The following is a 20,048-nucleotide window of genomic DNA, read 5'->3' on the forward strand; positions in this document are numbered from 1 at the left end:
TTCCTAACACCTATCCCTCTGCTATATTTGAAGATTTCTAACTAATTTAATAAATTACAAAGTAAGTTATCTGTTTAGTATGTCAACGTAAATACTGTAACATTATTATTTTGCGATGTCTTTTAGTTTGTTTCCAACCAGGTTTGAAGATACAATATCATTTTACGGCTTTGTGTAGTTTTTCCAACGCAACATTCGTTACTTCAATTTGCAACATAAAATCGGATACAAAACATGCAGTACAATATTTCAACGATAGTTTCAAAATACACTGTACTTGATTGATTCTCCAAGCTTTCTCGAGTTGTTATAGTCATTAGTTCGTTGTGTTGCACCAGAAATATTATTTTATGATTATTTGCTAAACAAATTTGTTAACATGCTTTGATGTTACAAGGATTTTCTAGTCGATTGTAATATATCCAGTAATTATTTTTTTTAAATATGTTCAGGCATCAATTCCTGCTTTTATTCATATAAATCATGTTTTTTTTTTGTATATCTCTCTCTCTCTCTCTCTCTCTCTCTCTCTCTCTCTCTCTCTCTCTCTCTCTACATGTTTTCTGTCGAAGAACCGGGTATCAATTACCATTATGATAAAGTATAGACAACAACAGCAAATGGAGTCTAACTTCCTGACCTTCTTTACTTCTTTAAACTGGGATAAATGAAAGTACTCGATTGCTTTCATTTGCATGATTATATGAATTTGAGTTGTATTGGGTTGTTAGCAGCGACTTTTGTCGGGTATCAAAGTATTATTTGTTACAAAATAATATCAATAAATTATTATCATTCTATATGAAACCTGCATTTTACTCAACATTTGAAACGTTTTGTAAAAAAAAAATATGTAATTCTCGGGACAACAAAAAACGTCAAAGATTAAACTGTAAGAGTAATCAAGGGAACCAAGGTTACAGGGGTAATCAAAAGAATGCTCGGACTCCACTAAAATCTGGGAGCATGGACCAGGTGCACCGGTAGGATAAGCGTCCTCTGCTCTGCTTTTCTAGAAACACCCACCGAGTTGCTCATAAAAAGTCAAGTCCGGGTAGACAAACGATTATGGTACATATGGAATGAAGATTACCTCATCCAACAATTTGTTGTTTACAATAATCTAAATAATATACAATATTCGTAACGGTCATTGGAATATTTAAACGATGTTTTATGTTGTTTTATTATCACTAAATATTTGGAGTAATTATGTAGATAAAAACTTATGGTTTTCATTAGAGTAACAAATATAAGTAATGACGAGTCTAATCGTTTTTCTCCACGGGTTCGTCATTATGACTTAAAGCGTAATATAATATGACCAGAATGAATATGTATTAGGCAATAAGATGGTCGTGATGGTAATTAGGACACTCGTTATAACATTGACTAGAAAGCTTCGTTTGTTTACTCCTGCTGATATTCATTAACACTCATATCCATGATGAATATCCATTTCTATCAAACTACAAACATCATATCCCCATGAGTAAGGGTTTTATGAAAATCTATCTCTTTTTGTAGACCCGGATGATCGTTTTTTATTGATCGTAGTTACTCTGATGATGTGTGTATATATACATCAAGTTTACCTCATACCGGCCGAGATATTCAAATAAAGAAAAACCCGTGAATAGATGAAGTAAAATGATGTTCAATATTCGTTGGTAGTGTCAAGTGTAATTACAACTATCTTGTAAATTGCCTGTTAAATGCTACCAAGTTATAAAATAAGTAATAGAAACATTCAGCGTAAAATTCAATTAACATTCAATATTTGTCCATCAATAACTCTCTCTCGAGGAGATAATTGGTGAACTGCCGATCACTTTATTTATTGTTGTTTCAATTTTTTTTCTGTTTTTGCTCAATGTATATTTGATATAATCATAACACATTTTCCCCTATTTCTTATTCCTAATTTTATTTTTTATTTGCTCAAATTTCATATACTTCTGATACAGCTATCGTATTTTTTAAAACTATTTCAGTAAATTACCCTTGTATCTCAAGTTTGACCTCTTTTGGGGTGATGCTATGTGTATCATATAATATATTACCTTATTTGTTTAAGAGATTATTGTACCCTCAATACAGCTTGTGAATTGTAAACCAAGTTATTTTACATGTCTTTAACAACCAGAGACTATTATCTATTCACTGAGAATGCAGTTTAATAAAGAGTGTTTTAATTTGCTATTAAATTTTCATATTGTTAATTGAAATAAACTTTTGCTCATAGTGATAATCAAAACACCGTTCGTTATATTAAACAAAGTACATTCACTACTTTAGCAAGCAAGTTATGTGTGTAGATTTTGGTAAACTTCATAACCAGGATAATGCCTTTTTTATGGGATAATTCGTTATCTGACTATCTGTTTACTGATATCATGGTCTAATATATTATCTGAATATTTTTCCGTATTTTAATTAAATGATTCACAGTAAATATTACAGTTATTCAGCATTTAATTGCCGTTATGACATTCTTCGCAAACCGTACCAATTTCTCATTGTCATTTCACTTTGACAAGTGTCGCTTTTCAAAAATCACAATTGCAAATACATCACAGTTCAATTTTCATTTTATTTTTTTGTATGTTTGTGATTTGTTCATTTGTTTGTTTGCTTTTTTGTTTGGAACACATTAATTCTTTACCAATAAGTCTATTTTTTCTAATAAAATATTTATTTTTAACTTTAACTTTTATTATTACAATAGACGTCATCCTGTAACTTTTATTTATAAGCCATAGTTTTCAGCAAATATTTATTCAACCAACTATTTAGCAGGCTCTAATGACAACAAACTAGACCTAACACATCTGTAATTACGAAATTAAGCAAATCACAAAGAGAAAGATGGTAGCTGGTATTATTATATGAAATGAAGCAAATTCTCATTGATTGTATCTGACAAGTTGTAATGACCCTGCCAGCACACTTCAGATAGCTGACCTATCGATTTCATAATATATTTTGACAAAAATATCTTTTGTTGAGTATGTGTTGGACGCATAATCAAAAACATCATATCTGACAGAAAACAATTCCGAAGGATAAAAGGTCACTAAACCATTTCCTTTGTTAATGTTATTATATAGTTTCGAATACTTTCGTGCAATTTACATGTTAGTGATGCGTAACCGCATTCAGCATTAATTAGCTGTGGGTAGAGGATACAGGTTACCAACAATATTGTATACGGATGCATATGATCACAAACTTGGCAAAACGCAGGCTTCTCTAAAATTAAGTACACGTTTTTCTGATACTAAGAACTATTGAAGAATTGATTACAACAGGGGAATAGCAGTGAAAGTGACGGCATGTTTCTTTGAGTCAGGTAAGATTTTTTTCCATATTCTAAAATTTATCAGATTTATTCAAAATTTGAAACTTTTAATGTGTTGTTTTTGTTTCTATGCATGCAACCAATGCGAAAAATACATTGTATTTTTGTGTGTCTTTGATAATCAAAATTGAGTTGGTTAAATTTAATAGCAAAAATATCGCAAAATGTAGAAATCTGCAATATACACATTTTGCTAATATTTCAACAAAACAGCTAGATCTTAAAAGCTAACAAACAAAATTACGGTATACAAGACGTACTTGAAAAACAAATTTTAGACATAAACATTTAAAAATGAAATTCTACGGAGACATTTCTCCCCACTTTTGTGTCACTGAAAATTTAGAAAACGTGAAAAAAAAGTTTAGTTCAAATGGTTTACTCCATAAAATGGCATACGTTTGACAATTCGTGCTTCGGTATCTTGTTTCCGTTATAATTAACTGTTCATATTTCAAAGCATTTTAATGTCACTATCAAACCATGAACAATTATGTCAATTGTCCTATTTATTTTTGCCCTTTATAAAAATAAAGAAGATAATCGGCAGTTATGCAGTTTGATTGTCAAACCATTAAGAAAGTAAAATCCCTGTCGAACTAAAAATATGTATAACTAAATATCTTAATAAGATTATTGGTTTATTAATCATCTGAATTCTTATGTATGTGTAGGCAAAATGACAATATTGACATGCTAAATAATTGGGCTTTGTAAAAGTACTGATGGTTACTGGCTTTTTAACCAGGGCATGATACAATATATCGTCACAAATCAATTTTAGAACAATAGAAAGCTATCCACCAGCTGTTTCGTATAAAGTTTTCCTGTTAAGTCAGATTTATAGTAAACGTGTCTTGCAAATTAATGAAGACATTGCAAACAGATTTGTTGCGTAATGATGGATAGATAATTATATCCAACATCAACAACAACAATGAAAAGCAATGTAACATGTAAATAGTGCTGAATGCCTAATTTAGAATAGGTATGTCTATAACGTCTGGCGAACAGTAGATGACTTTGACTCTAATTCAACAATACCGACTAATTACTAAACCTAATGCTTTCTGACGCGTTTCTTTACTTATGAGAGGTATCTGTATAGTATTTTGTCGAAAATATAAAATTGAAAGTGAACTCGCTAATTTCCAAGTGTAATTAAATTACGACATTTATCATCTCGCCTCCTTGTATAACAGTTTTTTATTATTCTCTTTGGGAATGTCTGTGTGTATCGTTTAGTCAAAATCAACCTAAATTTGATGTGTCGGGGTAAACGTCCAAAAGTGTTGGTATGCACGTCTTTACATGAATATCTCTACTGGGACTTTTTTGTTTGTAGTTTTTATCTTCAGGTTAATATACTTTCTCAAATGATTTGGCCACAAAGGGTTTTGAAGAAATTCGCCCAGTTTGCTGAGGAATGCAAAACTTAATTTGCTTCAATGTGGGCTGTACTGTTGCTGGACAATTCTTTGGTTTTTTTTTTAACTACAACTTCATCTCAGCCTTATACGTGCTATTTCACGTAATTCTGGATATTGCGTTGTTGTTTGTGAAAAAAAACAAGTACTTGTTTGCTATTGCAACCGCTTGTTTGATAAAATAATAAAATGACGAAACATCTGCTATATTCATGACTAACGAAATTCTGTCACTTGTGCCAATATCGCTGTTTTTGTAAGTAGTGCAGCGCACTTGTTGAATCTTTGTGGAGGTCATATTAAGCCATTGGCAATTTTATTGCAAAATTCGACAGGTTTTTTTTATTCAACATTACCTATAGCATTATGAATTAAGGTGTTTTACAGATTCACCATTACATGATATTAAAGTTCAATTTTCGTCCATCTTTTTGCGTTGAATACGAAGACCACTGGAATATTTGTTTTGCAAAGTGGATTGAAATAAATGTTATAAAATAAACCTGTGTTTGCGGTGTAACGCTATGAAAACATTCTTATTAACAATTATAATGGACTTATTATGGTTTATTTATTCTTTGTCAGAGCAAACATATTCTCTTTGAAACATCTGTAAACATTTATATTTTTTCGTTCTAAACTTTTGATTGTTTTCGACTTTACATGTTGAATTAATCGTTGACAAGTTGACAAGCATCGTCCAAAACCTTAAACATGTTAAATTCAAATATCAAGTCTAAATCCTAAAGCATACGTGGCTAAAATTAAATTGAACGTTGCTAGTGGATTTGTCAGCATAACCTCCCAGAATAATGCACCACTTCGTCCTCGGTTTATTTTTCAAGTCATGGTAGGCTGAAAGGATGAGTATAAAGATATGATACCAGTTCACCTGATCTTATCTTCCTCGTTGATCATGCACTTAGAACAAGTAATTAGTAGACTTTCTAACATGATAAATAGATCCGCAAATCAACATAATTGAACTAGTGTAACTTATGTCTACTCCGTAATAAGTACTCAGAAGGGTGTTAGCAATTTACCATAGTATTTTGTAGATACGTACCAGATGGTAACACTGCCTTAATGGCACATTAAGCGAAAAAATCAAACTTACGTCTATTGAATTTTGTCGATTTTTAAAATTCTATTATCAAACATGTTGAATTAATATAAAGCTATTTTTTTCTAAATACAAAAAAAAAATTAGTTCCAAGTTGTAGGAAAGTGTAGCACAAAACGTCTAGTTTCGGCAAGCTCTCGGACAACGTAGGAGTTGTGATATATGCTCCCGCACAACGTATGAGTTTTGATATAAGCTTTCGCATAACGTATGAGTTATATAACTTCATACGCAAACGCTGAAAGGAAAGTAGACGAAACTGAGTGTGAAGTCAGCGCGTTTGTCGTATAGTTTTGGTAATGGGTTTTCTCTTAGAGTAAATCAAGATATGAACTAAAATGTCTGTGGTATCCTTTATCTCAAGTTCTTTGAGGTAGAAGATACGAAACCTTATACTAAATATAATACTTTAAAGTATCAAAGAAATGCTTCTCAATTGTTCGCTACTTTAGTTGAGACAGAATCTTAAAGTCTATGTTATGTTCATTCGGTGTCAAACATCTACTGGACATCAATGACAGTTGTTCACTATACGTCAGTACTTACTGGACATCAATGACAGTTGTTCACTATACGTCAGTACTTACTGGACATCAATGACAGTTGTTCACTATACGTCAGTACTTACTGGACATCAATGACAGTTGCTCACTATACGTCAGTACTTACTGGACATCAATGACAGTTGTTCACTATACGTCAGTACTTACTGGACATCAATGACAGTTGTTCACTATACGTCAGTACTTGTAGATTTAATATCAAGTATATTAACTTTATATTTAATATAAAAATCATTTAACTCATAAAGTATGAAATTTTCATGATGGAACAAAATGGGTTAATTATCCCCGTTAGTCCAGCTTAATCATTACTACATATTTTTGAACATTTTCAACTCAGAGCTGAACTAAAACAAGAGGAAGAATGCACGTTTTTATTTTCAGATGTTCATCATGACGGAGTAATCAAGGGAACCAAGGTTATAGCGGTAATCAAAAGAATGTAATCCAGGGACAAAGACCAGACATGGAAAACAGACATACACAACAAAGAACATAAAGTACAAAGTAACAAAAGCAAATGAGCAACTCGGACTCCACTAAAAACTGGGAGCATGGACCAGGTGAACCGGTATGGTAAGCGTGCTCTGCTTTTCTAGAAACACCCGCCGAGTTGCTCATAAAAAGTCAAGTCCGGGATAGACAAACGAGGAAAGGAAAACTATGACCCGTTGAATAAATCAGTTTTCATGGTGCAGATGGATACACCATAATCCACGAGTTCATGATGACGACCATTAAACTTCTGTAGTGATGACTTCAATCTTGTAGCAACATAACTTATTTGTTAGAGTTCTAGCGCGATACAAAAAGTCTGCGTAGTTTCGGCAAGCTCTGGCATAACATATGAGTTGTGATATGAACATTCCATACGCAGGTGTTGAAGGGATGTTGCCACAGATGAAAGGAAACTTGACAATTCTGAAGTCATCACGTTTGTCGTAAAGTTTGGTCAATAGTTTTCCTTTACCATCGCTTTCTAAGTGTAGGTCAAGATAAGAGGCTGACTTCACAGTGTCTGTAGTATCCTTTATCTGAAGTTCTTTTCGGTAGATACGATGTATCAAATCCCCGAAATTAGGATTGTTTAAAGATAATACGTCATCTATATAGCGGAAACTGAGATTGAAGGATCTAGCCAAACGATATTCTTTCTTTCTGATCAGATCAGCTGTAAAGTCACCCTAATAAGAGTGAAGGAATAGGTCAGCTAGTAAAGGAGCACAATTTGTTCCCTTTGGACTGCCGACCGTTTGTTGAAAAACACGTCCCCACACTGGAGAAATATGTTGTCGATTAAAAATTCCAGCATTTTGTAAACATCTTCCTCTGTATATTTGGAAGATGATTTTTCGAAAGGGAAGTTTACCGACCAGTCAAATACTTGGCTTGATCTCATTTCATATAAATAAACTATTTACACCTTGAAAAAAAAACTATTAAGCTATAAGAAAAGTTACACATTCTTCTGAATAATAAATTTTAAAAAAAAATTCTATGTATGTAAACTTGAACATCATTAAATCCGACACTGCCAAGAATTTATTATTGATATAGTTGTTAATATCCGCAAGATGTGTTGACTTATTCAATACCTTGAATAAAGTTTGCTATTTCCATAAATTCGTCATACTGTATTGGAAAGGTAAAGGATTTCCGTAGAGATACACTGAGAATATAATGATTTCGAAAATTCTTTTTGTTCTTGTTGTTAAAATATTTTTTGGGGATCATATAGAATGATTTAGTTCTGAAGATCTACCACTGGAAACAACACTATCAATCTTTATTCCTTGTTCAAATAAAGCTACGGTAGACAGTGAAGATGTAAGTGTCAAACTGCTATTAACAATACATTTTATTTGGTTTCATTAAGTAATCTTTCCAGGCAAACATCGATAGCAATGATCATCAGAAAGCAAGCAAGTAGAAAACAAACCTCATCATATTCTTATTAAGAATCTTCCACGCAAGGAACGCAGTTATACCAATTCCTGATGATAATTTCGCGAACGAAGATTTATTTAGTCTTTAAAAACTTGATGACTTGATATATTTCTTAATTTATTTTATTGTTTTTAATCACTAATAAACTAGAGTAGAAGAAAAAGAAAATCACGATTTATTTAATTTCTGACGTTGATCATTTTCTTCTGATGCAATCATTAGAAGAACACACACTGTATATTATATATCCGAAGTCTTTTCTGTTTCTAAGGGTTATTGTTCTTTATAGATTTATATCATTTCAATTTCTTGGAATGTCTGTTTTATTTACAGGATTTTACAGCTCACTTTCTCTTATTTGTGAACATTTTGAAGAGTAATCAAGGGAACCAATATTATAGTGGAAATCTTAAGAATGTAATCCAGGGACAAAGACCAGACAAAGAAAAGAGAGAATCACAACAAAGAACATAGAGTAACTAAAATGATACATACAAAGTAACAAAAGTAAACAACTCTGACTCCACTAAAAACTGGTAGCATGGACAATGTGCACCGGTACGGTAAGCGTCCTCTGCTTTTCTAGAAACACCCGTCAAGTTGCTCATAAAATGTCAAGTTCGGGGTAAATAGATATTTGAAGATTATCATTTAGCAGAAGAAATAGAATTAAAGGTAACATTTCGATCGCATTTAGTTGCGATTCACTTCATATTTATTGTTCTTATAACACTATATAATCTTTAAATTCGACATAAAGGAATATAAAATATGAATCAGTTCATGTCCTTGAAGTAGAAGACGCTTGTTTAATTCATTTGATACCCGTGAGATATTAAAGCCTTAAATGAAATTTTATTCTGATTCTTACATTACTTTTACATTTGTTATTTCCACAAAAACTATACAAACATACGTACCTTTTAATGTGAGGAAAATAATACATATAATACAAAAAATATCAGTCATATAAATGTTGCTGTTCAATAAATTTATCAAATTATTTTCCGTAACAGTCATCTGAATCTTTAATACCTGTTGTATGATAGATAATATTATTTCAAACACATTTCTCCTCAAAATGCCTTTTGAGTTGAATGGCAAAATGTTGGATGAATTAACACTATCGTGTCTGTAGATAGTCCTTTATAACAACTCGATTTGAAATGTGCTAATGCATATGTAGAATAAAACGTTATAATAAGACAGAATTCTGTCTGATTTTGTTGAATGAAACATTCTCATTCACAGAAGCGTAAGTTAGTAGTCTTCTTTATTGATGTTCTTCAACATAAGTATACTTTAATGGTTCTTCATAGTGAAATACTTTTGACATTTTTAATGTAAAACAATTCATTCGACTGTTGGTTTCTCTGTTTTATCTAACAAAACTACAGACATTTTTTAAAATAAAATTCAATGTATGATACACAATGCAGTGACAAAACTGTTTCCGTGAATCAGTCATTTTGTTATGCTATAGTTATATTTTAATACACATCTTCCCCCAAGAAACCAAAATCCTAAAGCTGCATGTCACTAATTGTAAGTGCATGCTTCTCATACTAAGGTGTTCAGGAGTTTTCATTGTCAATGATTAAGTGTTTCAAATATATATTATATATCAAAGGAAGTCTTTTGAGGATATTAGTAAAAAACAGCAACTCATACTGCCATAAATAGTATTCTGATACATCACAGTAGGTAAGTGAGAGCTGCAGAAATACTTAAGATTTACAGATGATTGTTGTTTAAATGGTGTTGGTTCTGTATTGTCAAGAACCTATTATGGACTCTCGTCCTTCAGATGCTAAAACATTCTAAAAATAAAATAGAAATATTTTTCTTACACCTTACGCTACCATACAGAACTGGAATCAATTATCACAACACGCTAGCTTCGTTGTATTGCGTGCAAAGATACTCTTACTTTCAACGAAGCTGTAACCTACATTTACACTTCTTCAATATTTTGATACTTATATGCCGCCCCGGAATGTTACAATTTATTCAGAAAATGCAAACAATGGTATTAATAAGTGGTAAAAGTTGTAAAAAAAACCTGAATTAATATAATAAGCTTTTGTTTTGTTTTCGACATACTTTTCCGTTCTTTTCAATTCGTGTCCGAAAGTATGCAAAATCATTCTCTACAGGATAAATACATTAACAATTTAATTAAGAAATAATCTGTCTATGAAGATCAGACGAAGTCAAATTGTTTTTAAACAATTAAAAATGAAGGCTACATCAAACTTGATTAGTAACTCCCAAAGATGTGGTAACTATTTCTGGTGTTATTTATACTTAAAAACGTATTGTACAAATCATTATTGATCTTATGACTTATGTAAACCACATGTAATACTAAAAAAAATAAGTAAAAAGGAATTGCTTTAAATACATGCACATGTCCCTCATTCAGTTATTCAATAGTTCCAAGCGATATAAAATCGCAAAATGTTTTGGCATTGGTAGCCTGAGTCATTCACATGTTTAATTTATAGAAATGTATTTTCTAGGTTTAATAGTTAGTTACTTTTTTGCGTATTACTTTATCATATTTCCAATAAATGATATTGTCTAAAACACAAAGTAAGATTTCTTGATACAGTTAACTTTTTAAAGCCATAAAAAAACATTTCGAATTAGAACAATTAAATCTCAGCATGTGTAGGCGCCATTTATTTTTTTTTTCTAAAGCTTGATATAGCACAAAAAATAAAGGTGTAACTATTTTAGAACAATTGTAAAGCATTAAAGGTCACCTCACTAAATCAGAATGTTAACATAATGAATCCGAGACAAACTACCATTATTGATGCTGTTTACATGATGACTTCGTCTTGTTTTCACCTGTTAGTAGCAAATAGAAGTTAGTTTCTAGATAAATAAATGTAATTAAAACAGGTCACAAAGAGGCTTAATGAAGAGAGAAAAGCAAGTAGACAATACTGAAATGACAGTGAGGGTATCAAAGAGGGGAAATTTATGGGAGAGATAGGCCAATGGGGTCATCAAAGAGGGAAATTCTATGGGAGTCATATGCAAATGAGTCATCAAAGGGGGAATTTCATGGGAGATATTCGCCAATAGGGGCATAAAAGAGAGGAAATCTAAGAGAGATCTAAATGGGGTTATCAAAAAAGGGGAAATCCTTGGAAAAGATATGGTTTCAAAGAGAGAGTAATCGAGGGAACAAAGATTTTAGTGGAAATCAAAAGAATGTAATCCAGAGACCAGACATGGAAAATAGACAAACCACAACAAGGAACACTTAATAATCAAAATAATACATACAAAGTAGCAAAAGTAAATGAGCAACTCGGACTCCACTATAAAACGGGAGCATGGACCAGATGCACTGGTAGGGTAAGCGTCCTCTGTTTTTGTTCTAGAAACACCCGCAGAGTTGTTCATAAAAAGTCAAGCCCAGGTTAGACGAAAGAGGAAAGGCAAACTATGACACGTCGCACAAATCAGTTTTCATGGTGCAGATGGATACACCGTAACGATCCACGATTTCATGATGACGACCATAAAACTTCTGTAGTGATGACTTCAATCTTGTAGCAACATAACCCTGATCCAAACGCCTACTTGTAAGAAGTCTAGCGCGATACAAAAAAGTCTGTATAGTTACAGCAAGCTCTGGCATAACGTATGATTTGTGATATGAAAACTTCATACGCAGGTGCTGAATGGATTTCGCCACAGATAAAAGGAAAGTTGACAATACGGAAGGAAATCTATGAAAGAGATATGTCAATCAGTTGTTGCTTTCCTAGGAAGTTATTCTCAAATAGCTTTATTTAAGTCACTTTAAAAGGAAAATGACGATACACGTTTTACTAATTTTACAATTTGTTTCGAATTATAATGCGGGTATTTGGTTATAGTATGCATTTATTTCTTTGTCATTCAATTTGGAAGAGGATGTTTTTAAGAAACAGTAGATTAAAAATAAAACAGAATAAAATTAACCAACAAACATCCCTTAAACTGAAAGTTTTTCTTACTTAAAAGGATATTTTTTATATTGTGGAAATGCTTAAGTTAGCAGAAAAATATTTATCTATGTTGAGCGTCATTTTCTATGATTGTTACATCATTTGCACTCTTTGTTGTTATGTAACATTTCAAAAATGTAAAATTAGGAGGCCGATACAAATTACTTCTCAATCCTTTCCTCAATATCACAGACTTATTTACTTGGAAAGTGATGTTTGAACGATTTATCATTCAAGACACATCTATCTGAATCGGATATAAACTGTTTATGAAAAACAAACTGCTACATATTTAGTATTCTCAAATGCGCGGTTAACTCATGCAGTTAAACGGTTTTCAATGACGTACTTAAGGGGTTATATTAGAAAAAAATATATAAGAAACCTTAACCACAAAGCGGTTGATAATATTATAAACTGGCAAAAACGAGGTTGGTATGTATAACCTATTTAAACATTAATTTCTTATAATTTACTTTCTAATATATTCCTCTCCAAATATTACATTGCATCGCATGCGAGGCTAACGATAGTCGCTCAGTCAAATCGGAATAGTATCAAACAGGCCCGCAGAAATGAGTCAGGGAAGTGAAAGTAGGCTAAGTTTTTACTTTGGTTTAATTTAATCATGCAATTAGAAAAGCAAAGAAAAATTTTTTAAAAAGGAATTATGTACAGTATCTAGATCAGGTACACTGATTTTCTTTAATGAACAACCGATTCATATCCAATCTAGCCCCTTTCAGCTATCATCCTTTTTTTCAATGATTTTACAAAGGTACGAAAAATGAATAAGTGCAACGCGCGGTTGTAGGCTGTGCCTAACTCATATTAAGAATTGATTCTTATTCAAAACATTTGAAAGGGATTATTGTGATTTATTTCGATTCGTATAGGATAAATTTCTTGAATCTTTTGGATAGATGCAGCCTATGAGTGGTATGAAATGTTGGTCATGTGTCTATCACTTTTTTTTTACCATGGCTGTGGTTTAAAGAGCTTTGAAGCATGTCATATTAGAATTAATGTTTCTTTGCGAAATAAGTAGTATTGTACTTATTCTTTTATAGTTTTAATTTCAATTTTTCTTTGATAGACAATTAAGGTTGTAACCGTTGAATATTCTCGACCTAAACTCGAATGCTTCCACTTTTGATTTTTTATATTGTCCCATTTCCAACAAATATAAGAATTCATCTATTTTGACAAATAAATGGCGTTCTTTGGCGTTTAAAAAAGTAGCTGGCGTGTAAGAGTTAAACGTTGTAGTTATAGCATGACAAAATACGCCAGGTGGCAGAGTTAAAATTTAATGTACTGTGCTGGATAAACTATTTGAACAAATAAATCCACAACATACATTTAAGTTGTTAGAGACGATATTAATATATTGCAAGGTAATAAGAAGTTGAAGGAATCAATCATTACTTGAAAAAAAATCTCAACATTCACTGTTTAAATGTATTAAATGTACTATTTGAAACAAAACTATATTTTGTTTGTATGTTTAAGGAATTATGCTTTTTTTCTAAATTTTGATCAAGTTTGTAATAAAACATACGTTAATGAACCGCGAGGCAGTTTATGAACAAAGGTCATTTAAACTTGCTTGTTTAAATGTTGAAAACAATCCTCATTATTTATTTTATCTATTCCAGTCAAAATTAATCAGAACGTTTTTTTTTTTTTTTTTTTTTTTTTTTTTTTTTTTTTTGTAGTTTGGGATTATTTGAATCGCTGAATGCGGACAAGTTGACGTTAATGACGTCATACTACCAAATAATTTATGTTGTCCAAAGAGACACAACAGGACCTTACCAACATGGCTGCCGACTTCTGTTTTGTTTTTTAAAAAATATTGCTGAATTATGATGCAGTCTATAAACGAACAAGAGATATTGAATTCCGCTCTAGATAACGTATACTGAAGAATTTGACATATCCAACTGCTTTCATTTTTTTCTGAAGCAATGAAAGATTCAATTTAAAAATTACCTGATTTTCATTTAACCAGGTTTATTGTTATAGATTTATTCGTGGAACTTGCATTTGAAATCTTATACTGTTTAATTAAAAATTATTTTCAAGGATACTAAATTACTTCATTACAAAATGAAAGATAATTTGTTATGGTTCCGCTAAAGTCTAAGTCTATAGAACATTACTTGTCCAGACAGTCAAAATTTCAAGAATGTAATCAATATCTTCGTGAAGTTTTGAAAATTCTTCTTTATATTGTTTATAAATATAAGTACATTCCATTTTTAATTAGCACTTTTACTGGAACAGATTTTTGTTTGAAAATGTAAACATTCTGTAACTAAATAAAATATCACTGATTTGCAAAAATAAATGTCATGCAAATCACTTGTACATATATTGATATTTTGTTATTATTGATGTAGGTATTTAGCTGGATTATAGCACGATATATCCTAATTCATTAAAATTCAAGCAGATCATTCCAAGCTTGTACTGCAAGTCTAGCTGGCCGAGTGGTCTAGGGCGCTGGACTTCGTGCAGGCGGTATTGCCATAGATGTCACAGCGGTATGAGTTAGAGTCCCGCGGAGGGAACGATCAAAAATTTGCATCGAATTTGACAGTTCTATATGTAACATCGATGGGAATTTTTCAGACCCTTCTATATATATATATATATATATATATATATATATATATATATATATATATATATATATTTTAACCCAAAGGGAATATAAACTGCCTATCAAACATAATGATAAATGGAAAGGTTTATGAACGGTCATCTATAAATTAATTAACGACTTTCAATAGTGATCGAAGTGGCCAGTAAGGAGTAAATAAATATTCAAAATTCTTCATTCTGTTTCTACGCCATATTTAACAAAGATTGGTCCCAAGAAAGAAGGTATTTTGACAGATATCCCATGATAAATTTCATTTAATTCACTGGTCAGACAATAATATTTCATTTGTAGGTACCACAGGAAATTAAAGGCGATTTCGAACTCGGTATGATTTGTGTAAATCTCTGGGCAGATGAAACAAATCCCGGACATGACAACTTGTATTAATGAATATCTCTGGATATGATGGAGATTTAAATTGATCTTTGTATCGGATGTCGACTACATGAACGATTCTTCTACTCCAGAACACATACTTTCTCTTAAACCTTATGAAATATGGTACTTAGATGTAGAAAAATATATTCTACGTTGTCAAATATAGATTCAGACACGTTTCGATCACATATTCATCTATGGATAGATATCAGCTAACCAGCTTTAAGTAATCGTTTTTCAGAAGAAGAAAAAAAAGCCGACAATACTTTATCAAAAATACTTTGAACTTTTATTTTTCCTTTTGGCAAATATTTGAAAAGTATTCATCTGAGAACATTTCATAACGACGAGAAAATAAATACTTGAGATGATATTTTAATAACATTAGTTGGACGGAACCTATTATATCAATTATCTTCAACAATGTTATGGAATAAACTGTTTTAATTCAGTCGTTAATGATTCGCTATTAGCAGTTCAATTGTCTCTAATCAGAATCAATTACAATTCAATTTAGTCTCTAAAGTATTGTAATCTAATAGAGAAGTATCTGCTTGAAAATTGCTACCATTTTAACACGAACATCAATTTGTTGCGTTGTTATGAAATGTTTGCCTGTGAAGGGAATATCAAACAATTATTCCTGACGTGCCATTATGGATTTTTTTTATCTTTCAACCTAATACGGCGACCTTTAAGCATGTGCTGTCAGATATATAATCTGAATTATAAAGAATTAGAGATTTTGACCAATATTTTTATAGTAATGGTGATTGTTTGTAATGGTGATTGTTTGTAAATCGGTGAACTTGTCTACAGATTATATAAACCATTTATCACGGCATAATGCCATCCAGTTCATCATGGTCTATTTTTAGTTGATTATGCGAGTTCTGTTTAATAGTTTCAGTTGGGATTGGGAATATTGTTTTTATCTCGTTCTTGACTCATGGCCTTTGAGTATTTAAATGCAGCTTTAATCCTTTAAACACAAAAAAAGTCTTATAAAAAAGATGAGAATCATATTGAAGCATTATTGCCCTCGAAATAGAGGTGGTAACCGAATTCGAAGTACATGAAATAAGTGTGTTCTGTGTTATATGGATTTATAACGAAAAGATCAAGCATATGAATTAAAAAAAAACAAAAACAAACAACTCTATTGTCTACAGTGTAGGAACGGAAGTGTACAGTTTTGCTGTATATCGCACAAATTTGTTTGCAACATGTATATTTCGTACAGTCATGTCAGTTTCGTGTATGTACTCTCGAAGAAATCAGAAAAACTGAAATTCATTTTGGATTCGTGTACGCTTAAAAAATATGAACAATACTACAATAAATAACATTTATAATAATTATCTTTGAAAATGAATGTTCGCTTAGAAAAAAATCGAAATGCAACATTCATATTTTGATTCTGAGATGTAGAACAATGGACAAAAAGCATAAATTCTGCTACTTAAACTTCTTCCACGTTTTTTTTGTACACTGTATACTCTGATTCAATAGAATAACCATGTAAACCGACTTTTTGACACGTGATTTGTAACCCCTTTAGTTGCTGTTCAGTTTTAAACACGTGTATCCAATTAAAGTATTACTATATGGGGAAAATAAAAATTATTGCACGAATATTTGTCAGATGTATGATACATATATCATACATGTACGCGTGAAACAAGTAATAACTCAGTTTTGAAAACTATTTGACTCTAATTCCAGCCTCGTATAAATTGAATAATATACAAATGACACGTACGTTGCTAAAGAGACACCGCTTTTTTTTTTTGCTTGTACTATATAGGTTTAGCTTTAATTTTAACAAGTTTGCATTTTTAAGACATGATCAATAAGTACATCAGCTAAAGATAAGAAATCAAAGTCTTTACCATAATGAATCTGTAAACTTATCAGATTATTCTAGCATGTACTTTCTCACCGGCATTGGATATCGTTCATCACCTTGATATTGGAGATTGCTGGTATCAAGCAATTTTCTTCTCTACAAAATTAATTTCAATGTCATTCAACTAATTAGAAAGATGTGATGTATTTCCTATAACATCATTAAATACGCAGTACGGTATCAAAATAATTAAAATTCTGATAAATAGTTTTGTAGAGCATAAGGAAATGTTGGTCTGTCAGGAAATATACATTAATCTTTATCAAGCAGATGTATAATTTTAAAAATCTTTGTTCATCTATCAATTGTAGATTTTTAAGTATTTTTGTCATCCTAAAATCAATAGATGTTTAAAAAGGTGATGATAATTTTACTCAATTATTATAAAATGAATGTGTGCATCACAGAAACTTTGTCTTCAGATGTATAATGTGTATTCATGGAAATGTTACATGTATATCACTTCGGTGATAAAAGTACACAAAAAGGAAAATAAATCCAAGAAAAAGAGAATAATATATAATTCTAAAACTGTGTTTGTTCATTTACTTTTGTTTCTTTGTAAGTTCATGTTCTTTGTTGTGTTGATCAGTTTTCACTGCCTAGTGATGACTTTTCATTCAGAATTGTCAACTTTCCTTTCATATGTGGCAACATCCTTTCAGCACCTGTATATGGAGTGTTACGTTGTATCCATCTGCGCAACGAAAACTGATTTGTTCAACGTGTCATAGTTTTCCTTTCTTCTTTCGGCTACCCCGGACTTGACTTTTTATGAGCAACTCGGCGGGTGTTCTAGAAAGCAGAGGACGCTTATCCTACCGGTGCACCTGGTCCATGCTCCCAGTTTGTAGTGGAGCCGAGTTGCTCATTTGCTTTTGTTACTTTGTATGTATGATTTTAGTTACTTTATGTTCTTTGTTGTGTATGTCTGTTTTCCATTTCTGGTCTTTGTCCCTGGATTACATTCTTTTGATTACCGCTAGAGCCTTGGTTCCCTTGATTACTCTCTTTATCCTTGGAATATGTTCTTTTGTTTTCCACTCGAATATTGGTTCCCTTGATTATTCTTTTACTACGGGTTTCCAAACTGTTAAATTATAAATTTTGATCTTGATGACAAAACTACTTAACAGAGAAGAAAGTGGACGGAGAAAAAAAACCAAATAAATGAGTCGAAGGCAGTTTACTGGCCTTCACCTTTACGGCGACGGTCGTTAGTCCTGGATTGGTCCATGGATCACTATACCGCTTCAGCGGAATGGGTATCACACTATACCCCTTATATGAAAAATAACACACGATCAACGAATATTTGAGGTTGACTCTAAAATCGTAAACTTTGTATGAATAGCATGATAAGTGTCCTGTAAACAATTAGGTTCAATGCCGATATCTATATCAAGGCAAAGCTCCGGAGGGGAGAATCAATATTCATTCAAAAAATGCCATCTTTAATGATTATACTATATGACAATTATAACCGGCATGACTTTTTTAAAAGATTAATTAATTTATTGGTCAATATTGACATTTTTGTGCTTTGTGAAGAATATAAGCATATAATTTCTGAGATTTTTTCGATGTCTGCTTTTAGATTCATATTTTCGAATGATGTCCTTGTATCGATGAGAAAATTTAGTAAAACTTTTGACAAGAAAATCTTGCAGGCGCGTAGCTGCCGTTAGGCAAAAAAGCTTTTGCCTGCACTTAATTTAGCCAATTTTACATATATATAATACATCCAGAAGAGGCATAAATGATGCTTTAAAACGCTATCTCCACGGAGTTTCGGGGAGGGGGGGCTTCGCCCCTGGACCTGCTGGGGGCCTTAAGCGGCCCCCAGACCCCCTTCCGTAATTTTGCCTACACTTCAATTTGGCCTCAGCTACGCGCTTGTCTTGATTTACTCCACGTAGAAAATCAATAAGCATGCACACATTCTTACTTAAAACTGAAGAAAGTTTATGCAGAGTGCCCTCACTTCTACAGACTTCTGCAATTTTACTTTAGTAATTCCAACGTTTTATTTTAATTTATATATATTTTTATTACAATAGGTAACGAAAAAGAGGAACATAAGGTGTGAATGTGATGTATAAATGGTTTGGTAGAGAATTTCAATATTCTATGCAAAAAAATGTATACCAGGACGCCGATTACCATTTTAGTTGGCTTTATGTGTATGTACCGTTTGGTGACGACCCAGAGAAAAGATGTCACACTCCCCATACTCGTGTCAAGCACTGGACGTCTAAAAATGCCTGTCCGGAACGCCGTCATTGAAATTAAGAGAAGTGGCATTGTTACAATGTTAAGGAGGGCATACAATATCGATATAAAACCTATCGAATTAGATACAGGATCAAGTTACAGACAGAGTGACTATAGTCCGGATGGAATTTTACGGATGTTTAACGATTCAATTGTAAAGAACAGCATTAACAGTGTCTTAGTCATACAGATACAGGAAGTGAATACTGCATCAACAGAATATATGATGACTATGCTGGAACAACTCGGATTACCTGTCTTATCATTTAACCCGTTCTATCCTGGATCATTAGAGGTATGTTAATCTACCCGTTTTATTATTTAATCGTTTTATTATTTAATCATTTTATCGTGGATCACTCGACAAAGTTTTACCAACCAGTTT

At 32.0% G+C, this 20,048-nt stretch overlaps 1 protein-coding gene across 1 annotated transcript in view; it reads left to right on the forward strand.

The window, feature by feature from the left end:
- The first annotated feature begins 3,289 nt into the window (after positions 1–3,289).
- LOC148618406 (glutamate receptor ionotropic, NMDA 2B-like) overlaps positions 3,290–20,048 on the forward strand; it is a 38,147-nt gene continuing 21,388 nt past the window's right edge. The window contains exons 1-2 of the mRNA XM_088577256.1: positions 3,290–3,352; positions 19,450–19,958. Coding sequence (XP_088433382.1) covers positions 19,530–19,958 — 429 coding nt within the window. The 5' untranslated portion in view covers positions 3,290–3,352; positions 19,450–19,529. The remainder of the gene's footprint in view (positions 3,353–19,449; positions 19,959–20,048) is intronic.

The sequence above is a fragment of the Perna viridis genome, chromosome 4, assembly GCF_037379345.1.
Source record: "Perna viridis isolate PV_CMFRI_1.1 ecotype Kerala chromosome 4, ASM3737934v1, whole genome shotgun sequence".
NCBI classification, from domain to species: Eukaryota; Metazoa; Mollusca; class Bivalvia; order Mytilida; family Mytilidae; genus Perna; species Perna viridis.